Source organism: Podarcis muralis, chromosome 14 (assembly GCF_964188315.1).
Source record: "Podarcis muralis chromosome 14, rPodMur119.hap1.1, whole genome shotgun sequence".
Lineage (NCBI taxonomy): Eukaryota > Metazoa > Chordata > Lepidosauria > Squamata > Lacertidae > Podarcis > Podarcis muralis.
Genome location: NC_135668.1, coordinates 41,692,015 through 41,711,826, shown reverse-complemented (window position 1 = coordinate 41,711,826; position 19,812 = coordinate 41,692,015). Strand labels below are relative to the sequence as shown.

Below are 19,812 nucleotides of genomic sequence, written 5' to 3'. Positions count from 1 at the left end.
GACTCTTGAGAGTCCCATGGACTGCAAGAAGATCAAACCGATCCATTCTTAAGGAAATCAGCCCTGAGTGCTCACTGGAAGGACAGATCGTGAAGCTGAGGCTCCAATACTTTGACCACCTCATGAGAAGAGAAGACTTCCTGGAAAAGACCCTGATGTTGGGAAAGATGGAGGGCACAAGGAGAAGGGGGTGACAGAGGACGAGATGGTTGGATAGTGTCTTTGAAGCTACCAGCATGAGTTTGACCAAACTGCGGGAGGCAGTGGAAGACAGAAGTGCCTGGCGTGCTCTGGTCCATGGGGTCACGAAGAGTCGGACACGACTAAACGACTAAACAACAACAACTATTTCAGACCATGTGGTTTATATACTTATGTGCCTGCCTTGTACATTCATGAACATTTATTCTATATCGGAGACCTCAGAATTCTGATTAACACTAGTAAGGCCGTTTCCCATACAATTTGACACCATCGGTCCATGTTTACTCCTGACAGGTGTCTCCAATGTCTATATGAGGCTATAAGGCTCCTGAAGAGTCGGGTGGGTTATTATAATTGCTCTGTACAGTATAATGTTAATGGAGTCATGATTATCTTGGAAAGCGGCGCCAGTTCTGGGGGTGACTACTAATACCTAAAACTTTCAAAAGGAAAAGGGAGACGAGCCTCAAACGTGAACAACTCGAAACAAACGAACGTGAGTTTCGGGCGGCGGCTGCACCACGAGGCGCTGAGGCCGCTCCCCGCCGGCCTCCCTCACAACAATAATATCCGGCCCAGTCAGCAGCCGAGCTCGCTTCCATTGGCTCCCCCGGAGAGGGCCGGAAACAGCCCGGTTAGGACTTGGCCGCGGCGGCGGCGGCGCCTCTCTTGAGGAAGGCGGCGGAGGCTTTGTTTGCGACGACGGCGAGAGGCCGCCCGACGGCCAGCATGGGCGAGCAGCTGCAGGGCGCCGCGAGGCGGGACAGCCCCGGCTGGGGGAGCAACGGTGGGTCGAGGGCGGGACGGGGACGGCGTTGCCGGCCTCTTGGGTGTCTTATTTGGGAGAAAGTTCCGTTGAACAGCGCGGGTTTGTTTTGTTTACTCCCGCGTAAAACGAGTGGGCAACGGGAGTGGGCACTTTGGGGCGCCGTGGATGCGAAAGGGGTGGCGGGGAAGAGATGGGGGCTGCTCCTCGTTTGCTCCGGCTTCTTCTCAAGTGCACCGAGTCCCCGTAGCTCGCTTTTTGCAGGTTGCAACTCGTAAAGTTTGCTTTCTTGGGGAGTAAATAAATCCCACGGGGTTCCCCTGTTGACCATGCTCAGGGTAGGCCCTTTTTAATTTTTATGAATGGGCCGGAGTTAGCTGTGGGTTGCAGCCAATGCTCGCCTTTGCTCAAAAGCTTAAGATGAATAGGCACGACAAATTTCGGCCCTTTAATTTTCAACGGGTCGCGGCTGAGTTAAGTTCCGAGTGTGATGCAGCCCGCTGAGGTCACCTGGGCGTTGCTTCTGAGTAAACCTGCTCCGGGATCACGTTGCGACTCTGCGGGAAGCTTTTTTTTTTAAAAAATGCTTCCGGTTAGAGCGAATTTGTGCTTTTAAAGGGGGTTCAAAATCAACAAAATGTTGGGTGTCTGCGGGTTTTGTCCTTCACGTCATCGTGGAGAGGCCTGAGTGGGTACCGTCTAAAAACTAACTAGAGAAACATTGGTTTATTTGTCACAGTGTAAAAGCTCTATTGGCTACAAGTGCCACTTCATCAGATTTGTGAAATGGTTTAATTTAATTATGTGATCATTTTTAGCCGCCTCCTTTGGGGCCCATAGCTAAGGCTTAGAGAGAGTTCATAATAATAAACATAACCAATGCCCTTTTAAAATGTGCTGGGGAAGGGGGATTCTTGGGTTGGTCATTGAGTCCTGTAGGTATAGGGCTGTTTACAAATTTAATGATTAATAGTAACAATAATATATGGTATTGGTAGCATTAATAGGAGTGATATTAATGTTAATTTAATAATGGGATAGCTGCTAATTTATTAGTTTAGTGATATCTAAATTAGTCCAAAACAACAGCCATGTTCACATGGTGAACTATGGCTTACCTGGACTTGCTGGCCCCCAATGAGATTGCTCCCTCGGCTTTTCAGGTCAGTGCAACGCAGCAGGTCAGTGCAATGGCAGCCTTCCTGTGTCATCTGAACTCTGCATCATGGTTAAAGTCTCTTATCCTTAATAATCTGTAGCCAAGGTTTTCCTATGATCACAGGTCATGGTTAAGGATACATGGGAACATGGCACACTTCATTCCCAACACCACCCCCCTCTCTCCATGGTGGATCATCTAGTCCAACCCCCTGCAATGCAGGCATATGCAGCTGTCCAGCCAAACCAAACCTGAAACCTCAGCATCAGCACCATGCTTTAACCAACTGAGCTTGGGAGCTAATTTGTTAACCTTTCCCCCCTTTTCTTTTTGCAGAGGTTTTCCTTCTTGACTCACAGTATGCAGCACCAACTGTTGCTTTTCTGCAAGAACTACCCAGTTACCAGTCTATGTTGAGGAGGAGAACTTCAGCTGGAGGATTGCGGGACTACCGCAGTTTAGCACGGACAGCTTCTGGCGAGACCAGCAGTCTCCTAGAAAGGGTTGGACCAGGAAGCCCAGGCTCTGCACAGCCGCTGAGAGAATATGCCTTAACTATCGCAGAGAAGAGAAGATTAAGGTTAGAGAGAGAAACTCTTTGAGCTGTATAGTAGTTGTGATAGTGGGATCCATTTCTGGGTAAAAATTGCTTCTGGGAAATGGATTTTATTAATTTCTAAAATTGTTTCTAAATAGCAGTAAGTCATTTTGCCTCCACCACGCTCCTAAGCATTGGTCCGTGTTCAGGGAACCTAGGTTAAGATGACGGAAGTAAAAGAATCCAAATCTTTGTGTTTAGATGAAAAATTAATTCCAAAAGTATAAACCCCCTTTCAGTTTATGATATAGGCAATGGCCATTCGCAGTTCTCACTCATGGTCCAACAGGCATGGAAATTGTAAGCTAAGAGACTTTTAACTTTATATCTTATATTGTAAATTGCTTTGGGTTGCATCATGTGCAGTTATCTTTTTTAAAAATTAATCCTGCATTTTCACCAGTTCTAAAATGAACCCCCCAATGATCTTGTCATGTTAATTCGTTTTATCTTACTAGGGAAATTCAGGTGGCTAACATAAGATACCTGTCAGGTTGGCATCAGTGGAGACAGATAAGTAACAAATCATGGAAAAAAATTGTAGAGGATACCAGAGAACTGTCATCTTACTTTGAACTTTGGGGACATGACATCCGCAGTATTGAGGGTATGTTCTTTATTAATTTGTATGCTGCTTGATTTTGCTCTTTATTTTCATTGTCTTTTTCACATCTTTTGTTCCGTTATTCAGTGGATTTATAAACTGGTTGACTGAGAAACTCTCCACAAAGAAATTGCACAAATGAAATTGTAAATAAGACACAGCTAAAATCCACAAACAAATTAAACATAAAAATACAAAAAAACCTCTAGGTTAGATTACTGCAATGTGTTATATACTGAGGCTGCCTTTGAAGATAGCGCAGAAACAGCAGCTTCTGCAGAACATACAACACAGGTTCTCTCCTGATTCCTTTTTCAGCTCTCTGCCTTTACAGTAACTAACTTGGCTTAAAACAGTAACACCAAAAGTACAATGCATTTAAATAAGCCAGTTTTAAAAAGAATGCACCAAACGTTCACAGACAGACAAATCTGTCACAAGTCACCCACCCCACAACTGCAGGATGAGGCAACTGTTCAGATCTTCAGGTGATGAGCTGAGCCTTGAAAAGAAGATGTGAGAGTAAATGTCATTGCTTCAACTTCCTCCTTTATCTCTGTGTGCTTTTGAAGTGGTGGGTGGAGGGAAGATAACCAGCCACCCTCAGAATCTCATGATGGAGGGAACAGTGAGGGGGGCAAATGCTTGGGGAAAACAAAAGTGTCTTTGCCTGGCAAAGGAAAGATTCCAGTGATGGTGACAGACAAGGCAACTTTGGAAGAGCGTTCCACAGCTGAGCGGGCTACCACTGAAGAGGTTTAGAGTGTTGTCCAAACCTGGGATTGTGTTTAAAGTTTCTCCTGATTAACCATGATCTGTCACCAAAGTTTGTCGTTAAGGAGCAAAGATCTTGACCACAATTCCAGGTTTGGACAATATCATAAGCCAAACCTTAGGTGCTGTGCTGAGCTAAAAAGCCTGTGAAGGAACCAAGTGGTTATAATCTGCTCCTTGGGAGGCAGTACATTCACACTAAGCCATGTACAATGGATTGGCTTGGTTTGGCTTAGTATTATGTGCAAACAGACCATTCAAAGGGCCCACCTTTCTTCCACTATGGAACTTGAGGCAGGGTACTTGGGGGTCTTCCGACCAGGCCCAGACCTTTTCCTTCAGCAAGGTGGCTGCATCCCGCGCGCACAGTTTTACAGTAACAGTAAATGTGTTCATTCATAAATTAAATCTTTCTTTTCATAGGGAAGTTTGGCACTGGGATCCAGTCTTACTTTTCCTTTCTACGATTCCTCGTGATCCTGAACGTTGTGATCTTTCTCCTTGTGTTCACCTTTATCACCCTTCCTAGTGCCTTTTACAAACATGGAACGGTCAATGGCAGCTACGTTCAACTTCCCCTGAAGAGCATAGGTAATACACTCTTCCTACTAACCTGTTTTCTGTTCGCAAGTACAGACATAGCAGATGAGCATTTGGCTGTTTTCACTCCTCCTGTTCCATTTATTTTCTTTTGATCTCTTATCTACAGAGCACCACTGTACAGTTTATGTTGTCAGTGGTACCAAGGGACTTATTTACTTCTACAGTTACGTTATAGATCTGCTGACTGGCACAGTAAGTATTTGGACATATATTGCTAAATCCAAAGAAGCAGTTTTTTTTTTAAAAAAAGCAGAGGGTTTCATTAGGAGGTAGAAAGCCCCCTCCCTCCACCTTCTGGGCAAAATGGTAAGGCTGCATTGGGCAGGGTAAATCTCTAAATCTAAGCTCTTCAGAGTAGAGACTCTCAGGTTGTGTACGCGCTGTGCAGTTAAAGTCAATTCGCCCCCTCAATGAATCCTGGGAACTGTAGTTTTGTTAAGGGTGCTGGGAATTTTAGCTCGGCAAGGTGTAAACTGCCATTCTCAGGATTCTTTGGGGGGCTGGGGGGGAAATGTGCTTTAAGTGTATGGTGTGTATGTAGCTTTACAGTGTCATGCAAGCACTGGCCCATTGCTTCCTGTTAAACCAGCTTTGATCCGTCGCCTTATATTTTGGCTTCCTTAGAACCCATTAAACATAGTTCCCTTACTTTGACAGGTAAAGATTTATCCCATTCAGTGCAGCCTTGCCACTTTCTCGCTCACTCGTGCAGAGCCACCGCTTCCAGGTGCCTGAAGCCTGTGCATGTATTGGTTTATTAAGTAGATACTTGTTTTTCCGAATGCGTCCATAGTGTGCATGTGACATACAGTACTGAATGCAGAACATCCTGAGACCCCCTGCTTTAATGTTAAGTTTTTTGTCCTTCTAGCTGTAGCATTGTAAAGTTGTTTTATTTAATTGTTACATTAAAAAAAAATTACTCCCCTGGAAGAGTTTTCCTCCAGAAACCTTAGGGCAGTGTATATGGTTCCTGCCTCTCTTCCCTTTACAGGACAGCTGTACTACATAGGATGGCATCTAATGAAGTAGTTTCCTTAATGCAAGGACCTCGGACTGTGCAATGGAACTTCTCCCTCCCTCTACTTGGCCTCCCTCCCCCCATGTTCCTCTTAAATCTGTGCTGGGGATCTCCCCAGCCCTCCAAGGAGGGCATATGGGGAGTTTGAGGAGAGGAAGGGGAAGTTCTGTTGTTCAAATGGAAATGCTTGTGCCAATTGAGCTACTTCATTGGATACCACCCTTTGGGGCTCTTCCAGTTTATCTTGATTTACGCAGTTGAAGGCTTTTCCTTATAGGTAAAGAGCTTTATCGGGGGTGCAACACCATTTGTTTTCAAAAATAGTTGCTTTTGGCACTTGGCAAAGACTCCAGAGCATGTCTGTAAACCGTTGTGTGCTTCTATGTAGTAACTTTCTTCTGTGCTAAATTCTTGCAGGGCTTTCTGGAAATGACTAGTCTCTTTTATGGCTATTACACAGTAGATACCATCTATTTTGGCTTCCTGAAATACCATGTGCCGCTTGCCTATTTGCTGACCACGCTGGGTTACCTTTCATTAAGCTTTCTCTGGATCGTGAAAAGGTAAAGTTAGCTTGAAGTGTGCACTGTGATGGCCCATTTGGGTCTTTCACCGGCATTTCTCTTATTTCTTCATGATCTTTTCTCCTGTCACTATGGTTAATGTTCAACTTACTTTAGTTATCCTTTATTTAGTTATCCTTTATTTATGCCGCAGGCACAATTCCTTTAAAAAAAAAAACCTTAGAGGGATTTGAGGAGGTCCTTGCTCTGCCAGTCTGGTCAGGAAGGTGGGCAGCCCTTCCTTCTGGAGAAGCAGCAGTGCTAAAGGCCCCAGGAGGAAGTGCCATCTGATAGGTCAGGAATTCCCTTCACTCCCACCCCAGAGACTCTCTTACTTGATAAACTGGGCTGAAAATGATGCGGGTAATAAAACAGGCAAGGAGCTTCCCTGTGTTGTCTAGTAGTGCCTTTTGTAGGTTTGCAAAGGTCTCTTCTGCTTGAGTTCAACGGGACTTGCTTCCTAGTGAGAATGTGTAGAGTTGCACTCAGGGTCAGCCCACCCTTGAGACAAAATGAGGTGACTGCCTCAGGGATCAGGATCCACAGGGGCAGCTCCTGATGTGGATCTTCACTCACCCCCTTCTCTCGTGGTAAGGGGGAAAAACATTTTGTGGGTACTCTCAGGGGCTGGCCCTGATTGCAATCATGGCTTACTTCGTGGCAAGTAAGAGCTTTGCCTCGTGATCAGTAAATCCTTTTGTATAAACTGGTGCTGGATTGTATCACTAGAGACTGCTGGGGGGTGGGTGCCAAATATTTCAGTGCTCCCCAGCTTAAAAAAACCCTGCATACCTGCTTTCTCCCTGACATTCTCAAGATGCACATCTTTACACTTGGGGTATATTTGGACCCACCCTATTCTTCCTATCGTAATTCATTAAAACTGTTTTCAGTGTTGTATTTTTAATTGTTGTGACCCACCCTGGAACCTTGGGGTGAAGGGCGGGGAATAAATCAAATTGATAATAATTCTAGGGAGTGTTTATAGATAGGTAGATAGTCAGACATTTAGAAATATTTTGTTTTCAGCTGAAGCTATACAGTAGAGCAACAGGAAAACCATGAAATGCTTTTTGTCTGTTTCATCCCCTAATGGTCTAATCCTATGCAGAGTTACTTTGGAGGAAATTCAAATGAATTAAGCAGCATTTAATTCTGAGTGTCCATGGGTAGGATCTGGATGTGAATGAGTATACTCTTCCATGTACTTGTACAAATGGGAAAATCTTTAAGTTGCTAATCAAGCATTTCATTTTTCGGGGATGCTTTCTCCAGATCTGTCGATGGATTCAAACAAAGCTTGGTACGCAACGACGATCAGTTTCAGAGTTACTGCAACAAAATATTTGCTGGCTGGGATTTCTGTATTACGGATGTAAATGCTGCACGGCTCAAGCATAGCAGCTTGCATTATGAGCTTAAAGTGAGTGTACCATTCCGTCTCTTTATAATGTTCAGGCTGTGACTTGCCATTGCAAATGTACTCCAAACAGTACTACCTAAACACCAGAGGGAGGCAGCAGCAGGTCTGGGGAACTCCCAAGGTTTGCAGAATTGCAAAAAAAAGGGGGAAATACTTTTAGGGAGGGTAGGGGGCAAAACAGACCACTGGAGAATGCTCAGTGACCATGGAATGCTGTCTGACCTGTGGAGGTGTGGGTGGGAAACCAGGTGTGGATGGAACAAATGAAATGGAGTGGCCAGAATCTTGAGCAGCAGAACTCGATATTGCAAATTTTTCTTGCAGGGGGCTTGTGTGTATCCCCCCCCCCCCCAAAAAAAAGCACACCATCCATGTGCACCATTGAAGGGAGTTGGACTAAATGACTCTCATAGTCCCTACCTACAATTCTATAATTATATGCTCTATGTAAAACTGGGCTGTGTGTCATAATACACATAATACCTCAATTAAAGTGAGAGAGAAATCTAAATAAATAGCAGTGAGTGAATCATAGCATAAACAACATGTAAGAAAAATGTAAAAACTACTCTTACTGTGTAAGCCTGTCTGAGCCTTCCGTGTTCAGTGGGGCTTACTCCCAGGACAGTGGGTTTAGAATAAATAGCAATATAGCAGAGGTGGATGAGAGGCTTCAGCAGAATGTCTCCGGCATCACATTTGGCTGCTTCACCACCAACAGAAGAGTTAAATGCTGTTTTTAATTCTGAATTTAAAATTGTTGTAAGCTGCCCTGGAACTTTGCTCATGAAGGGTAGGTAATATGTTTAGTCATAAGAATAATAAAGAATGTTGTTAATCTGTTGTTAGCCTCCTTAGGGATCATTTGACAAAAGTTGGGGTTTAGTTTTAAAAAATATCATTGGTGAATGAATTTCTGTTTACAGACTGACTTGGAGGAAGAGAGACTAAGGCAGAAGGTCGCAGAAAGGACCACCAGAGAGAAAATACGCATCTATTGCTTGAGAATATTCCTAAACTGCATTGTCCTAGCTGTTTTGTCAGCTTGCTTTTATTCTATCTATAGAGCAACAGTCTACTCACAAGAAAACATTTCCAATGTAAGTGGCATGGCACATTTTTATAAACAAATCTCTCCAGGCAGGGCAAGCAATGGGAATAACTGTCGCCATTTCCAAGGAGTTGTAATTTCGCTACAAATATGGTGCCCCACTGGGTAATTTATAAGAATGTCCAGTTTAAACTCTGACAAGCTGTTATTAGCAGTAGAGCAGCCATGGAGAGGAACGAAGATGCCAGAAAGGGAGGCTGATGAGCTTAGGAATTGTGCACCTTCCCACACAAGCAAGAGGCAGACACTTTGGGGAACTTAAAAGTACATTTAAGGGAGTTTTGCAGCTGCTGTCTTGTGTGCAGATACGGGGATTCTATCCGCTAGAGAGAAGTACACAGCAGAGGAAATAGCTGACAAAACTAAAGAATCGGGGACCAAGTGTATTTCCATCTGCTGGGAAAGAAGCTGTAGTTGCTACTGTATCAGGTCAGCAGGCAACAGGTCTTGACGAGCGATTCAGTTCAAGTTGAAAGTTTCTGTACTCTGCCTGCATGTTTTGAGACAGTAATACTTCTGAATACCAGCTGCTGGAAGCCCCAGGAGGAGAGAGGGCTCTTGTGCTTAGGTTCCGCTTGCCGGTTTCCCACGGGCATCTGCTTGGACACAGTGGGGGTGAGAACAGGATGCTGGACTAGATGGGCCATTGGCCCATTTTATGAGTTCTGCAGCCAACCAGAGAAAACAACTCCTCCCTTTCCTTTTGCTTTCTTTCTCCCTGTGCAGGACCACAAACCAAGATTTGATGATAACCTCATAGTACAGTACTTACCTTCCATGGTGATTACGATGGCCAACTTTATTGCCCCATTAATTTTTTCAGTTCTCATCAAATTTGAAGACTACTCGCCAGCCTTTGAAATCCGGTTAACGCTGATGAGGTAAGCACCCGCGCTGCTCGATTCCGTAACACAATATCGAAATAGAACCTTTTTCCAACTCTGTGCACCTGCCGCCACCTATTCTGGTGTTCTTAGGTCTGGTAGCGCCTTGTGGCTGGTTGGGCTTCTCTAATTGTGTGTTGCCAAATGGTCACTCTTTGGGCTTCTAGGTTCATAGATGCTTCCAAAATTGAGTTGGGTGACCAAACATCATGCCACACCCTGATGACAACTTGCAGGAATAGAAATAATAGTGTTACCTCTGCTGCTCTGGTCAAGTGAGAGAGCGGAATACTTTGGCATGTTGACTCCTCACTTCTAAGAGATCATGGCAGCAGCTTTAAAACCATGGATTGGCTGTTGGGAAAGGAAGAGAGGGGATCAAGGGAGGGGAGATTCTATGAAATTCCATCATGGATTGAAACTGATGAAATGGGAGGGAGGGATCCCTTCCCTAAGCTTTCTGTGCAGAATCACCTTAGCCAGTTGGCTTCCTCTCCTTGACCTTTTGCATTAGAATGCCTAAAGCTGCGTATTTTAACTATCTCATGGATATCTTGCTTTTCTGTAATCAAGCCCCTGGTATTGCAAAATCCCCATAGTATAAAACTTGGACAATTCATTGGCGTGTTCCTTCCATTTTGTTTTGAAGGTGTGTCTTTGTGAGGCTGGCCAACATTGGTGTTCTCTTGTTCTCACTGTGGACTCGGATCAGGTCCTGTACTAATGCAAAATGCATGGCCTGTGGATACAACTATCAGCTCTACCCTGTAAGTAGATATACATGTGAACTAAAATGAGACGTGTGAAACAAGGTCTCCCTCTCCATTGACCCCGCTTGGAAGCAAAGGAACCCTGGCAGAAACTGCTCACCAGAGTGAAAAGCTTTTCCAGTAGCTTTGTGAATTTTGTTTTACTGAGATGACAGTGCAGTGGTGTTTTATGATAATCTTAAAACATAATAATCAGCTGAATTTATTTTGATAAACCCTTTTCCTTTCCTTTCAGTGCTGGGAATCTCGAGTTGGCCAGGAAATGTATAAGCTGATGATCTTTGACTTTATCATAATATTTGCTATTACAGTCTTTATTGACTTTCCAAGAAAGTGAGTATGAACTTCAGTGGCAAGGCATTTCCTTTCTTTACAGTTGAAACACAATTTAAGGCCAAAAGTAACCACTTTCAGTTTTGTTTTTTTAAAAAAATGCTGTTTCCTCTAATGTCTAAACTTGGGTATCTGTAGTTTGTGAGAAATGCTGTGCTAGCAAGAAAAGCCAGAATCGTAACGGTTGCTTTAGGTCCTGGCTTGTACTGAAACCATTGCTACTTTAAGCAAACCATGGTTGCTTGAGTTTGAACATCACAGGGAACTGCAGTTAGTGGATGCCTCTAATCTCCTGGCAGGCATGAAAGAAGGGGAGGGGTCTGGGAACCATAGGCTCCCAAGGCTTTACAGTGGTGCCTCGCAAGACGAACGCCTCGCAAAACGAAAAACTCGCAAGACGAAAGAGTTTTCCGTTTTTGATTCGTTCTGCAAGACGAATTTCCCTATGGGCTTGCTTCGCAAGAAGCAAGCCCATAGGGAAATCTCCGGGGACCTCTTTTAAAATGCTGGCGGTCGGGAGCAAAGACAGAAGAGGTCCTGGACCTCTTCTGAAGGCCGGCGGGGGGCAAAAGTCTTTGCTCCCCCCCGCCTGCCTTCCTGGGACAGCGGAGACTTCTCCACTGTCCCGGGGCGATCTTAAATTCTGGCAGGCTGTAGCGAAGCCTTCGCTGCCGCCCGCCAGCATTTTAAAATCGCCCCGGGACAGCGGAGGCTTCGCTGCCACCCGCCAGCATTTTAAAATCGCCCCGGGACAGCGGAGGCTTCGCTGCCGCCCACCAGCATTTTAAAATTGCCCCGGGACAGCGGAGAAGTCTCCGCTGTCCCGGGGGCTTTTAAAATGCTGGCGGTCGGCAGCAAAGCCCTCCTGTCCCCGGGGCGGGAGGTGGGGAGAAGGGCTTTTCTTCCCACCGCCAGCCTTCAGAACAGCCTTCTGAAGGCTGGCGGTGGGAAGAAAAGCCCTTGTCCCCCCCCCCCCCCAAGCCTTCAGAAGAGGTCGGGGGACAGACTATCCCCGGACCTGGTCTGAAGGCCCTGTACTAATGCATTCCTGGTCTGAAGGCCCTGTACTAATGCATTCCTATGGGAAACCGTGCTTCGCAAGACGAAAAACTCGCAAGAAGAAAAAACCTGCGGAACGAATTACCGTATTTTTCTCTCTATTACACGCAGATTTTTTCTCCTAAAAAGGAAGGGGAAATGTCTGTGCGTGTTATGGAGCGAATGTGGGGGGGGGGGTCCCTGGAGCCGATTAGGGGAGCGCAGGAACAAAAATCAGCAAAAATCAATCGTGCGTTGTGTCCGAGAGGGAAACCTGAAAAGAGGAAGTAGTTGCTTTCCTGCATTCTGCCTCAGGGTCTTACTGCCCACCCGCCTCTGTTTCGTTGCTGTGTTTGCTCAAACGGAACAAAGAGCAGGCAAATCCCCTCCCCTCCAGGCAAGCAGAGGGGAAAGCAGAGGTCTTTCCTTCTAATTCCTCTCCGTGCTCCTCGCAGGCAGCCAGAAAACATGCAGGAGGAGAGAGAAAGCTGGCTTCGGTTTGTGGAAACTTTTGCCTTTCTTTCTTCCCTCCCGTAAAATCCCTCTCCTGCTTTCTTAGCCAGCTGCTTCTCTGCACACCGCTCTCTTGTTCCTTCTGTGTTTTTCCTTCACTCCCCACTTAAAATGTAGTTACAAAGCATGGATCCACATGGATCCTCAGGATCTTTGCATTGGGCCACCCCAAATTCACCATCAGATCACATAGCAGCCTGCCCCCCAAAAATCACACACCCACTGTTGCCTGGGGCTGCAATGGTGCAAAAATGTGGTTAAAAAGCATGGATCCACATGGATCCTCAGGATCTTTGCATTGAGCTACCCCAAATTCACCATCAGATCACATGTCTGTGGCCACAGCATGAAGCACAAAAATGATACATCCACTGTTTCATTCAGAATTTTTTCCCTTGTTTTCCTCCTCTAAAAACGATGTGCGTGTTATGGTCAGGTGCGTGTTATATAGCGAAAAATACGGTAATTTCGTCTTGCGAGGCACCACTGTACTGCATCTCATTTGTAGAGAAACCATGGTTTCCTGTTCTGCCTAACTTGGTCCAAAATACTTAAGCTTCCCCTTGTAAATCCTTTATTAAAAGATGAAGTACAAGAGTAGAGATTTTTGAAAATATTAAGCGGTATTTAAGCAGATAACTGAGCCACAAACCATAGATAAACCTGGGTTAGTTTGTATGGAGCTAAACCATGAGCCTGAGTTTGGCTGACATGCTGTGCTAAACCCTGTCTTAGCTCATCATGCTGCAGTAGCAGGACAACCTAGGAGGAATATTGGGACCATGAGCTTCACTCTTGGAACTTGCACGTTCATGCTAAGTGTGTATGAACTTGGGACAATATTTGGGGGGGGGGGACAGTCTCAAATCTCATCATGGCAATAAGGGTGCCACGGGCTAGGTTCAAGAGCAACCTCGGAAATATTTTTTTATTTGTTTCTGATCTGGCAACATTTGCCCGACCCCACATTTCTGCACCATGCACTACCTGGCTAGCTACAAATGCACTTATGTTTCTGATATTATATTTCTATAAATGATGAAAAGGTTCATTTAGTTTTATTGCTGGACTGTAAAGTAGGTTTTTTTTTATTACTGTTCTTAGGTTGATGGTTACCTATTGCTCATATAAGGCCTTCCGGTGGTGTGGTCTGCAGGAGTTTGCCATCCCTGACAACGTGCTGGAAATTGTTTACGGGCAAACTATCTGTTGGATTGGGACTTTCTATTGTCCTCTTCTCCCTGCCATCGCAGCAGTAAAATATTTTGTCGTCTTTTACATTAAAAAGGTACCTGGTCTTTTTAATGCTGACTGTCGCCTAAGTGTATCTGTAACAACAGTTTTAATAGTTTCCATCCTGCACCGGACTTGTAAAGGGAGGAGATGCAGACCAACCATTTTTGCTCTTGTGCAAATTCCTTACTTGTTTCTCTTCAGTCAGGTACAGAGGGGGGTGGAGCTTGCGGCCCTCTGCATGTTAATTGTATTACAGTTTGAATTCTGTGCAATACAATAAAATACAACAGAAGAAAGAAAAGAAAAATGCAATTAAAAAGCATATGGCATCTAGCGCAGTGCATTACAATGACCACATTGAGGCTGCCAGAAATTTTAAGTCTGGGGAAAGATGTCTGGGGACCACAGGAATAGAGTTTAGAATAGGAATCCACAACTGGACGTTGCTGGGTAAAATCTGGCCCTTCAGCGTAAGGCCTGAGCCCCACTTGGTAGCCCAGATATGCAAGAAGGTGCTGGTTCAAATGACATTGGGAGTTACTGACAGGTGATTGGGTGTGTGTGTGTGTGTGTGTGTGTGTGTGTGTGGGTGGGTGTGGCCTTCCTGCTGCTTTTTTCGAAGTGCCTCCCCGCTTTGCAAAACTAGTTCCTTTCCAGGAGCCCAAACTTCTGGCACCTGGGCTGAGCTCTTCTCTTCTCTCCAGATTAGTCTGATGCATACATGCAAGCCTTCAACGCGGCCCTTCAGAGCGTCCAGCTCCAACTTTTTCTTCCTGGTGGTGCTCTTGATTGGCCTCATTCTAGCTTTCATTCCGTTGGGACTCAGCATGACGCAGTAAGCAGTCCTTTTAATACAGCTTTGCCTCTCTGTTACTGTGTAGCTGGGAGGGGAAATGGGCTTCACCTGGGTCTATCCAAGTCCACTTATGTGCCAATGTTCAAAATCCTAAGTTGTGATGACAGCTTATTTCACTGTAGAAATGGTCAGGGGAAAATACATGCGAGCTAAAAAGCCTTGGAAAATAAAAGGGAATTTTCCTAGTGCTTAACAAACATTTTTATAGGTGTCGTATAAGCCTTTCTGGGGGGAGAGTTTCCAAGCAGAAAGGCTCTCCCCTGTCTCATTTCAGATGTGGGGGCACACCTACCTTCTGAATGGGGGCTCCTGCTATCAGAAGACACTGGAGTAGGGCTTCATATGAATCAACCTAGACCCTTCTATCATCATCTCCATGTGCCCCCCTCTGTGGGAGGTCAGGAGGATGACAACACAAGAATGGGCCTTTTCAGTGGTGGCTCCCTGAAGAAGAAGAGAAGAAGAGTTTGGATTTGATATCCCGCCTTTCACTCCCTTTAAGGAGTCTCAAAGCAGCTAACATTCTCCTTTCCCTTCCTCCCCCACAACAAACACTCTGTGAGGTGAGTGGGGCTGAGAGACTTCAAAGAAGTGTGACTGGCCCAAGGTCACCCAGCAGCTGCATGTGGAGGAGCGGAGACGCGAACCCGGTTCCCCAGATTACGAGACTACCGCTCTTAACCACTACACCACACTGGCTCCCTGCTTGTGGAATGCTCTCCCCAGGGAGGCTCACCTGGTGCCATCATTTAGTCACCAGGCAAAAGCATTCCTTTTATGACAGGCCTTTGGCTTTTAACTATTTGTGGCCTTCTTCAGCAGGTGGGATGTTTTAGTTCTGTCTTTTAAAAATATGATCAAGTTTTATATTTTATTGTTTTAGTTTTATACTGGTTTTAATGTATCCGTTACTTCGTCATTGTTTCAAGTCATTTTGAGTTACTTTTGCATTAAAAAAATGACTAATATGCTTAGTTAATAGTAATTTTCTTGCACATGCTTCCTTCCTTCCTCGCTTAAACAGCATTCCCTCCTCAAAAGCGTGTGGGCCTTTTGTGAATGTTAACCGTTCGTGGGATGTCATAGAACATACGGCACATCATTTTCCACCAGTATTGCAGAAGGTTCTGAATGGCATTGTGTCGGAAGCGTTTGCAGTGCCTTTCTTTATGGTTGTCTGGTAAGCACTGGCCAGGCTGGCCTTGATCTCTTCCATGTTGTTCTTCGGTGTTGTCTGGGGTCAATAGAAAAATGTTCCCAGTACACAGCTATTGGATCATGTTCAATGTAAATGTACCAGATTTTTTGGTGGGGGGTGGGATGCTGAGCACTGCTATGCATAAGCAACCATTAGATAGTTGCAACCATGAGATATTTAGTTGAAACAGTTCGTACTGCTGGTGTTTCTGCGAGTATGATATCCATATGATATTGTTAGGTACATTTGTAAAAATAAAAAAGATCTACTGTATCTTAATAATGTGTCTAGCTGCCACCCTTTCCCCCTCTAACTCTTGACAATCGCTTAGCACTATATAGAGCAGTGTTTTTGTAGTCGGTATTCTTACATTGTGCATGATACCGCAGTTGTGTGCTAGAAGCACTATTTTATTAATGTCACTGCTGTTCCTTTGTTTATTTAAAGGATTTTTGCCCTGCACTTCAGTGGCAAAGGCTCCGAGAGCAGCTTATAGTTCAATAAAAAAACAAGGCCATTCCTCTTCTCAAGCTTAGAATACTAGTCCCTTGTTTAGCTTCAGTTGCTGAGGTCACCATTGGCAGGCATCTGCTGCGGAGAAAGCAGCGTGGACAGTGTTGCAGCCTTTGCTAGGGTTGAATGTCCCATGTACGTTTGAAGCTGCCCTGTACTGGGAGGCCACCAGGCTGACTGGCCCTGTACTGGGAAGGACTAGCTTCCTGGATAAATGCAGAAAAAAGTCATTGGTTAGTTAATACATTTATGGCCCTAAACATCCACGATAAACATTAAATTGCTATTGGAGACAGATTACTGGGCTTGAGGAACTCTTCATCTGTCTTGTTGAAGTTGTTCCTGCATTTGGTAGCTTGGGAATCCTTACTATTATTTCGTATGTATCTCAGTCTTCTGGATGCTGTTTTACAAAACTTGGGCCTGCATTGGTATTAAACTGTCCTGATGTTTGCATTTCTCCATTGTTTTACAGCCTTATTATGTTTTATTTCATTGCCTTGGCCGGAGCACATAAACGAGTTGTTAATCAACTCAGGGAACAATTAGTTATGGTAAGTTTAAATCAGATGTTTCATCTCCCCTCCCCAAATACTGCATGCACAAGTTATCCTGTGTGATGAGAGCCATCTTTTTTTTTAACCGGCTAAATATTTGTTGTGGGATCATAGGACGATGTCAAATTAATACCTTGGACAGATTACTCACATGGGATGTCAACCAAGGCCGTTGCTTTGTGTAATTAACTCCTAGGCCCCACTATCATTCAGTGAACTCTGCAAGAGTTTGGCAGGGTTGCTTCCCTTCCCCCCTGTGTGTTTTACAAATTCTGCCTCTTTAAAATGTTGCACTGTGTTTTTGTTTTAGCTTCAATCTTGATGGCTAGAAATACATTTCTGGGCTTCAGAGAGAGCCACAGAGGCAAGCTGCAACCCATGGAGTCCAAGGCTTACACCAGCCTTTGCCAACCTGGTGCCCTCCAGATGTTGGACTACAACTCCCATTAGCTGTCCTGGTGAAGGCTGATAGGAGCTGTAGTCCCAGCATTTGGAGGGCACTAGGCTGGATTAGCCTGTGGCTTTATTATGGAGCAAGTATCTGAACACAGTCTTCTAAGTGTGGCCACACTCTAAGGAGTGGCAACAGGAATTTGGAGGGAAGTGGAAGGTTGTCCTTGACCAACTGACCTCTGGGAAGATGTCACCCAAAGTTTCTGCCAGTTTGCATGTTGCAGAGTAAAGGGCTGCAGTACACAGTTTTTAAAAAGATGAAAATATATGCATGCATTTCTTTATTCAGAGCCAACTGCTGTTCAATCACTGTACTTTTGCTTAGGTTAAGGGTAGGGATGTTCTTGGATGCCAGCTCCCATTGGCCCCAGCCAGCATGATCAATGGCATGGGTAGGCAAACTAAGGCCTGGGGGCCGGATCCGGCCCAGTTGCCTTCTAAATCTGGCCCGCAGACAGTCCGGGAATCGCGTGTTTTTACAGGAGTAGAATGTGTCCTTTTATTTAAAATGCATCTCTGGGTTATTTGTGGGGCCTGCCTGGTGTTTTTACATGAGTAAAATGTGTGCTTTTATTTAAAATGCATCTCTGGGTTATTTGTGGGGCATAGGAATTTGTTCATTTCCCCCCCAAAAATATAGTCTGGCCCCCTACAGGGTCTGAGGGACAGTGGACTGGCCCCCTGCTGAAAAAGTTTGCTGACCCCTGATCAATGGTCAGGGATAAGAGTTTAGCAATATCTGGAGAGGCCATAGGCTCCCCACTCTGGTTTAGATCTTGCTTGGTAGGGGACTTGCACTTTATATTGAAGGAGAACTTTAAATGCTCTGCTTTTTGTATTCCCCATCCCACCACCCAATTTCTGCCTTAGGAGAGTCGTGACAAGCTCTTCCTGATCAGGAAGCTGACTGAAGCTCAGAGACTTAGCTGAGGTGCCTTTTCATGCCTGCTGCCTTTGGAGTCGTTTTTTTGGAGCTGCTGTTTAGGGGATGCTAAAAAGAGAAGAAATCTAGTGCCTTGAACCTTGAGCCAAGTGACTTGGAACTTCATTCTTGGACCAGTGTAACTTGCAGTAGATGTGGGCCTCCTACAGCTGTTCCAATATCTGTGTCCGGATCCGGGGCTGGTGTGCATAAGTGAGTTGTTGATCAACTCAGGGAGCCATTTATCATGTTGACCTGTTAGGCATATACAGGATTATACAGGATTTCTGTATTTCTGTTTGTGCAGAATTGACTCTTAAAAATCGTGCTCAGAATCTCTACCATTGTAGAGGTCTTTGTGAGGTTGTATCTTTATTTTCATTGTTTACACTTTAAGCCTGTTTTTCATGGGTGTTTTAAAACTGTTGTGAACTGCCTTCCCTGTCTTGACCAGGAAGATCTTTGTAAAAGGTTCTCAGTGTTGTTTTCAATGCCATTCACTTTTTTATTAAAAAAAAGCAACTTTTATTTATCAGTTTTACTTAATAACATGTAAGTACATCATTCCTAATGGTAACTGCCTGGGTCTGTGCTGGTTCAGTCATATAGCAGAGTGTATGCAGTGAAATGTAGTCCTTCTAGTCTTCTTTGATGGAGAGGCTTGGTTGATTACCTGTCCAGAACTCAGTATGTGCTTGAGGAAGGGAAGATACATTACCTGTCTTCAAATACAACCCCCCCCCCCAAAAAAAAAATAATGTTAGAGCAATTATCTCTGCTGCTCCAAATCTTCCTGAAGACTTGCTGGGTATAAACTAGGCATGTATTGTGCTTCAACCCAGAATCTGACTTTTGTTGATTACACTGCCAGATGGTTGGATTTTGCATACTAGATAAGAACGGCTTTATGCTGAAGCCTATATACATGTCCCAACTATATACTTTGTTTTGTTTTAATTGCTGCTTTAGGAGAGCTGTAACAAACTCTTCCTAATCAAAAAGCCAATGGAACCTTAGAGGCATAGCTGTGAAGCCCTGCCCATAGGTGCCCATGGTTCATGCAGTCCATGGCCATCTATAGAAACCACTTAAATCCAGGGATGGAAAGTTGTGGTCCTCCAGACGTTGTTAAGACTAGAGTTCCCAACATCCCTGGCTGTTGGTCTTGCTGCGTGGGGCTGATGGGAATTGGAGTCCAACATCTGGAAGGCCACAGGTTCCTTACTCCTGCTGTATTCACTGGGTATAAATATAAGCGGCAAGGGACAGGAAAATGCTGATAGCATTATGCTTCAAAACGAACGTGTAGATGCTCAAGTCATTAAGTTGAAACAAAAAGATTTTTGGGAATGAGATGGGGGTGGAAGAAAGGACGTATTGAGGTAGGTTTGTAACTATATAGTTACTCAGAATCCTCAGAAACCTTGGTTTTTCAAATTGTAGAAGGGTCAGACTATCAGGTAACAGCCAGATCCTTGGCTGGAGTTAATTGCTGTGTTGAAATAGAAGCCAAGGGTTTGCTAATCTTTGGCCTTTATTAAGTAGCCATGTTTTCTTACTCTATTTCCGTTTTGGATAAGCGTTAATTGTTGCATTAAATGGCACACTTCAGAGGTACTTAAAAACAAACAAAGAAAGAAATATTATAAAAATGGTAATGTATATAGTAATTAATGCTAATAAATATATTGCAGCTGCTTTATGGAGAGTTGG

The 19,812-nt window shown here is 44.6% G+C and overlaps 1 protein-coding gene across 1 annotated transcript; it reads left to right on the top strand.

Moving 5' to 3' along the window:
• Positions 1–804: 804 nt before the first annotated feature.
• On the top strand, positions 805–19,797 carry TMC7 (transmembrane channel like 7). The gene is made up of 16 exons (XM_028706163.2): positions 805–991; positions 2,466–2,709; positions 3,186–3,334; positions 4,529–4,696; positions 4,815–4,900; positions 6,147–6,292; positions 7,568–7,715; positions 8,642–8,815; positions 9,553–9,707; positions 10,360–10,477; positions 10,716–10,813; positions 13,469–13,652; positions 14,305–14,435; positions 15,481–15,636; positions 16,643–16,721; positions 18,048–19,797. The coding sequence occupies exons 1-16, from the start codon at positions 934–936 to the stop codon at positions 18,105–18,107; spliced, it is 2,154 nt and encodes a 717-aa protein (XP_028561996.2). The 5' UTR covers positions 805–933; the 3' UTR covers positions 18,108–19,797.
• The last annotated feature ends 15 nt before the right edge of the window (positions 19,798–19,812 follow it).

Coding starts and splice junctions, on each gene's coding strand:
- TMC7 (XM_028706163.2), top strand. CDS start 934: ATGGGCGAGCAGCTGCAGGGCGCCGCGAGGCGGGACAGCCCCGGCTGG. Junction 2,710..3,185: donor GCAGAGAAGAGAAGATTAAG/GTTAGAGAGAGA, acceptor TTATCTTACTAG/GGAAATTCAGGTGGCTAACA. Junction 13,653..14,304: donor TCGTCTTTTACATTAAAAAG/GTACCTGGTCTT, acceptor TCTTCTCTCCAG/ATTAGTCTGATGCATACATG.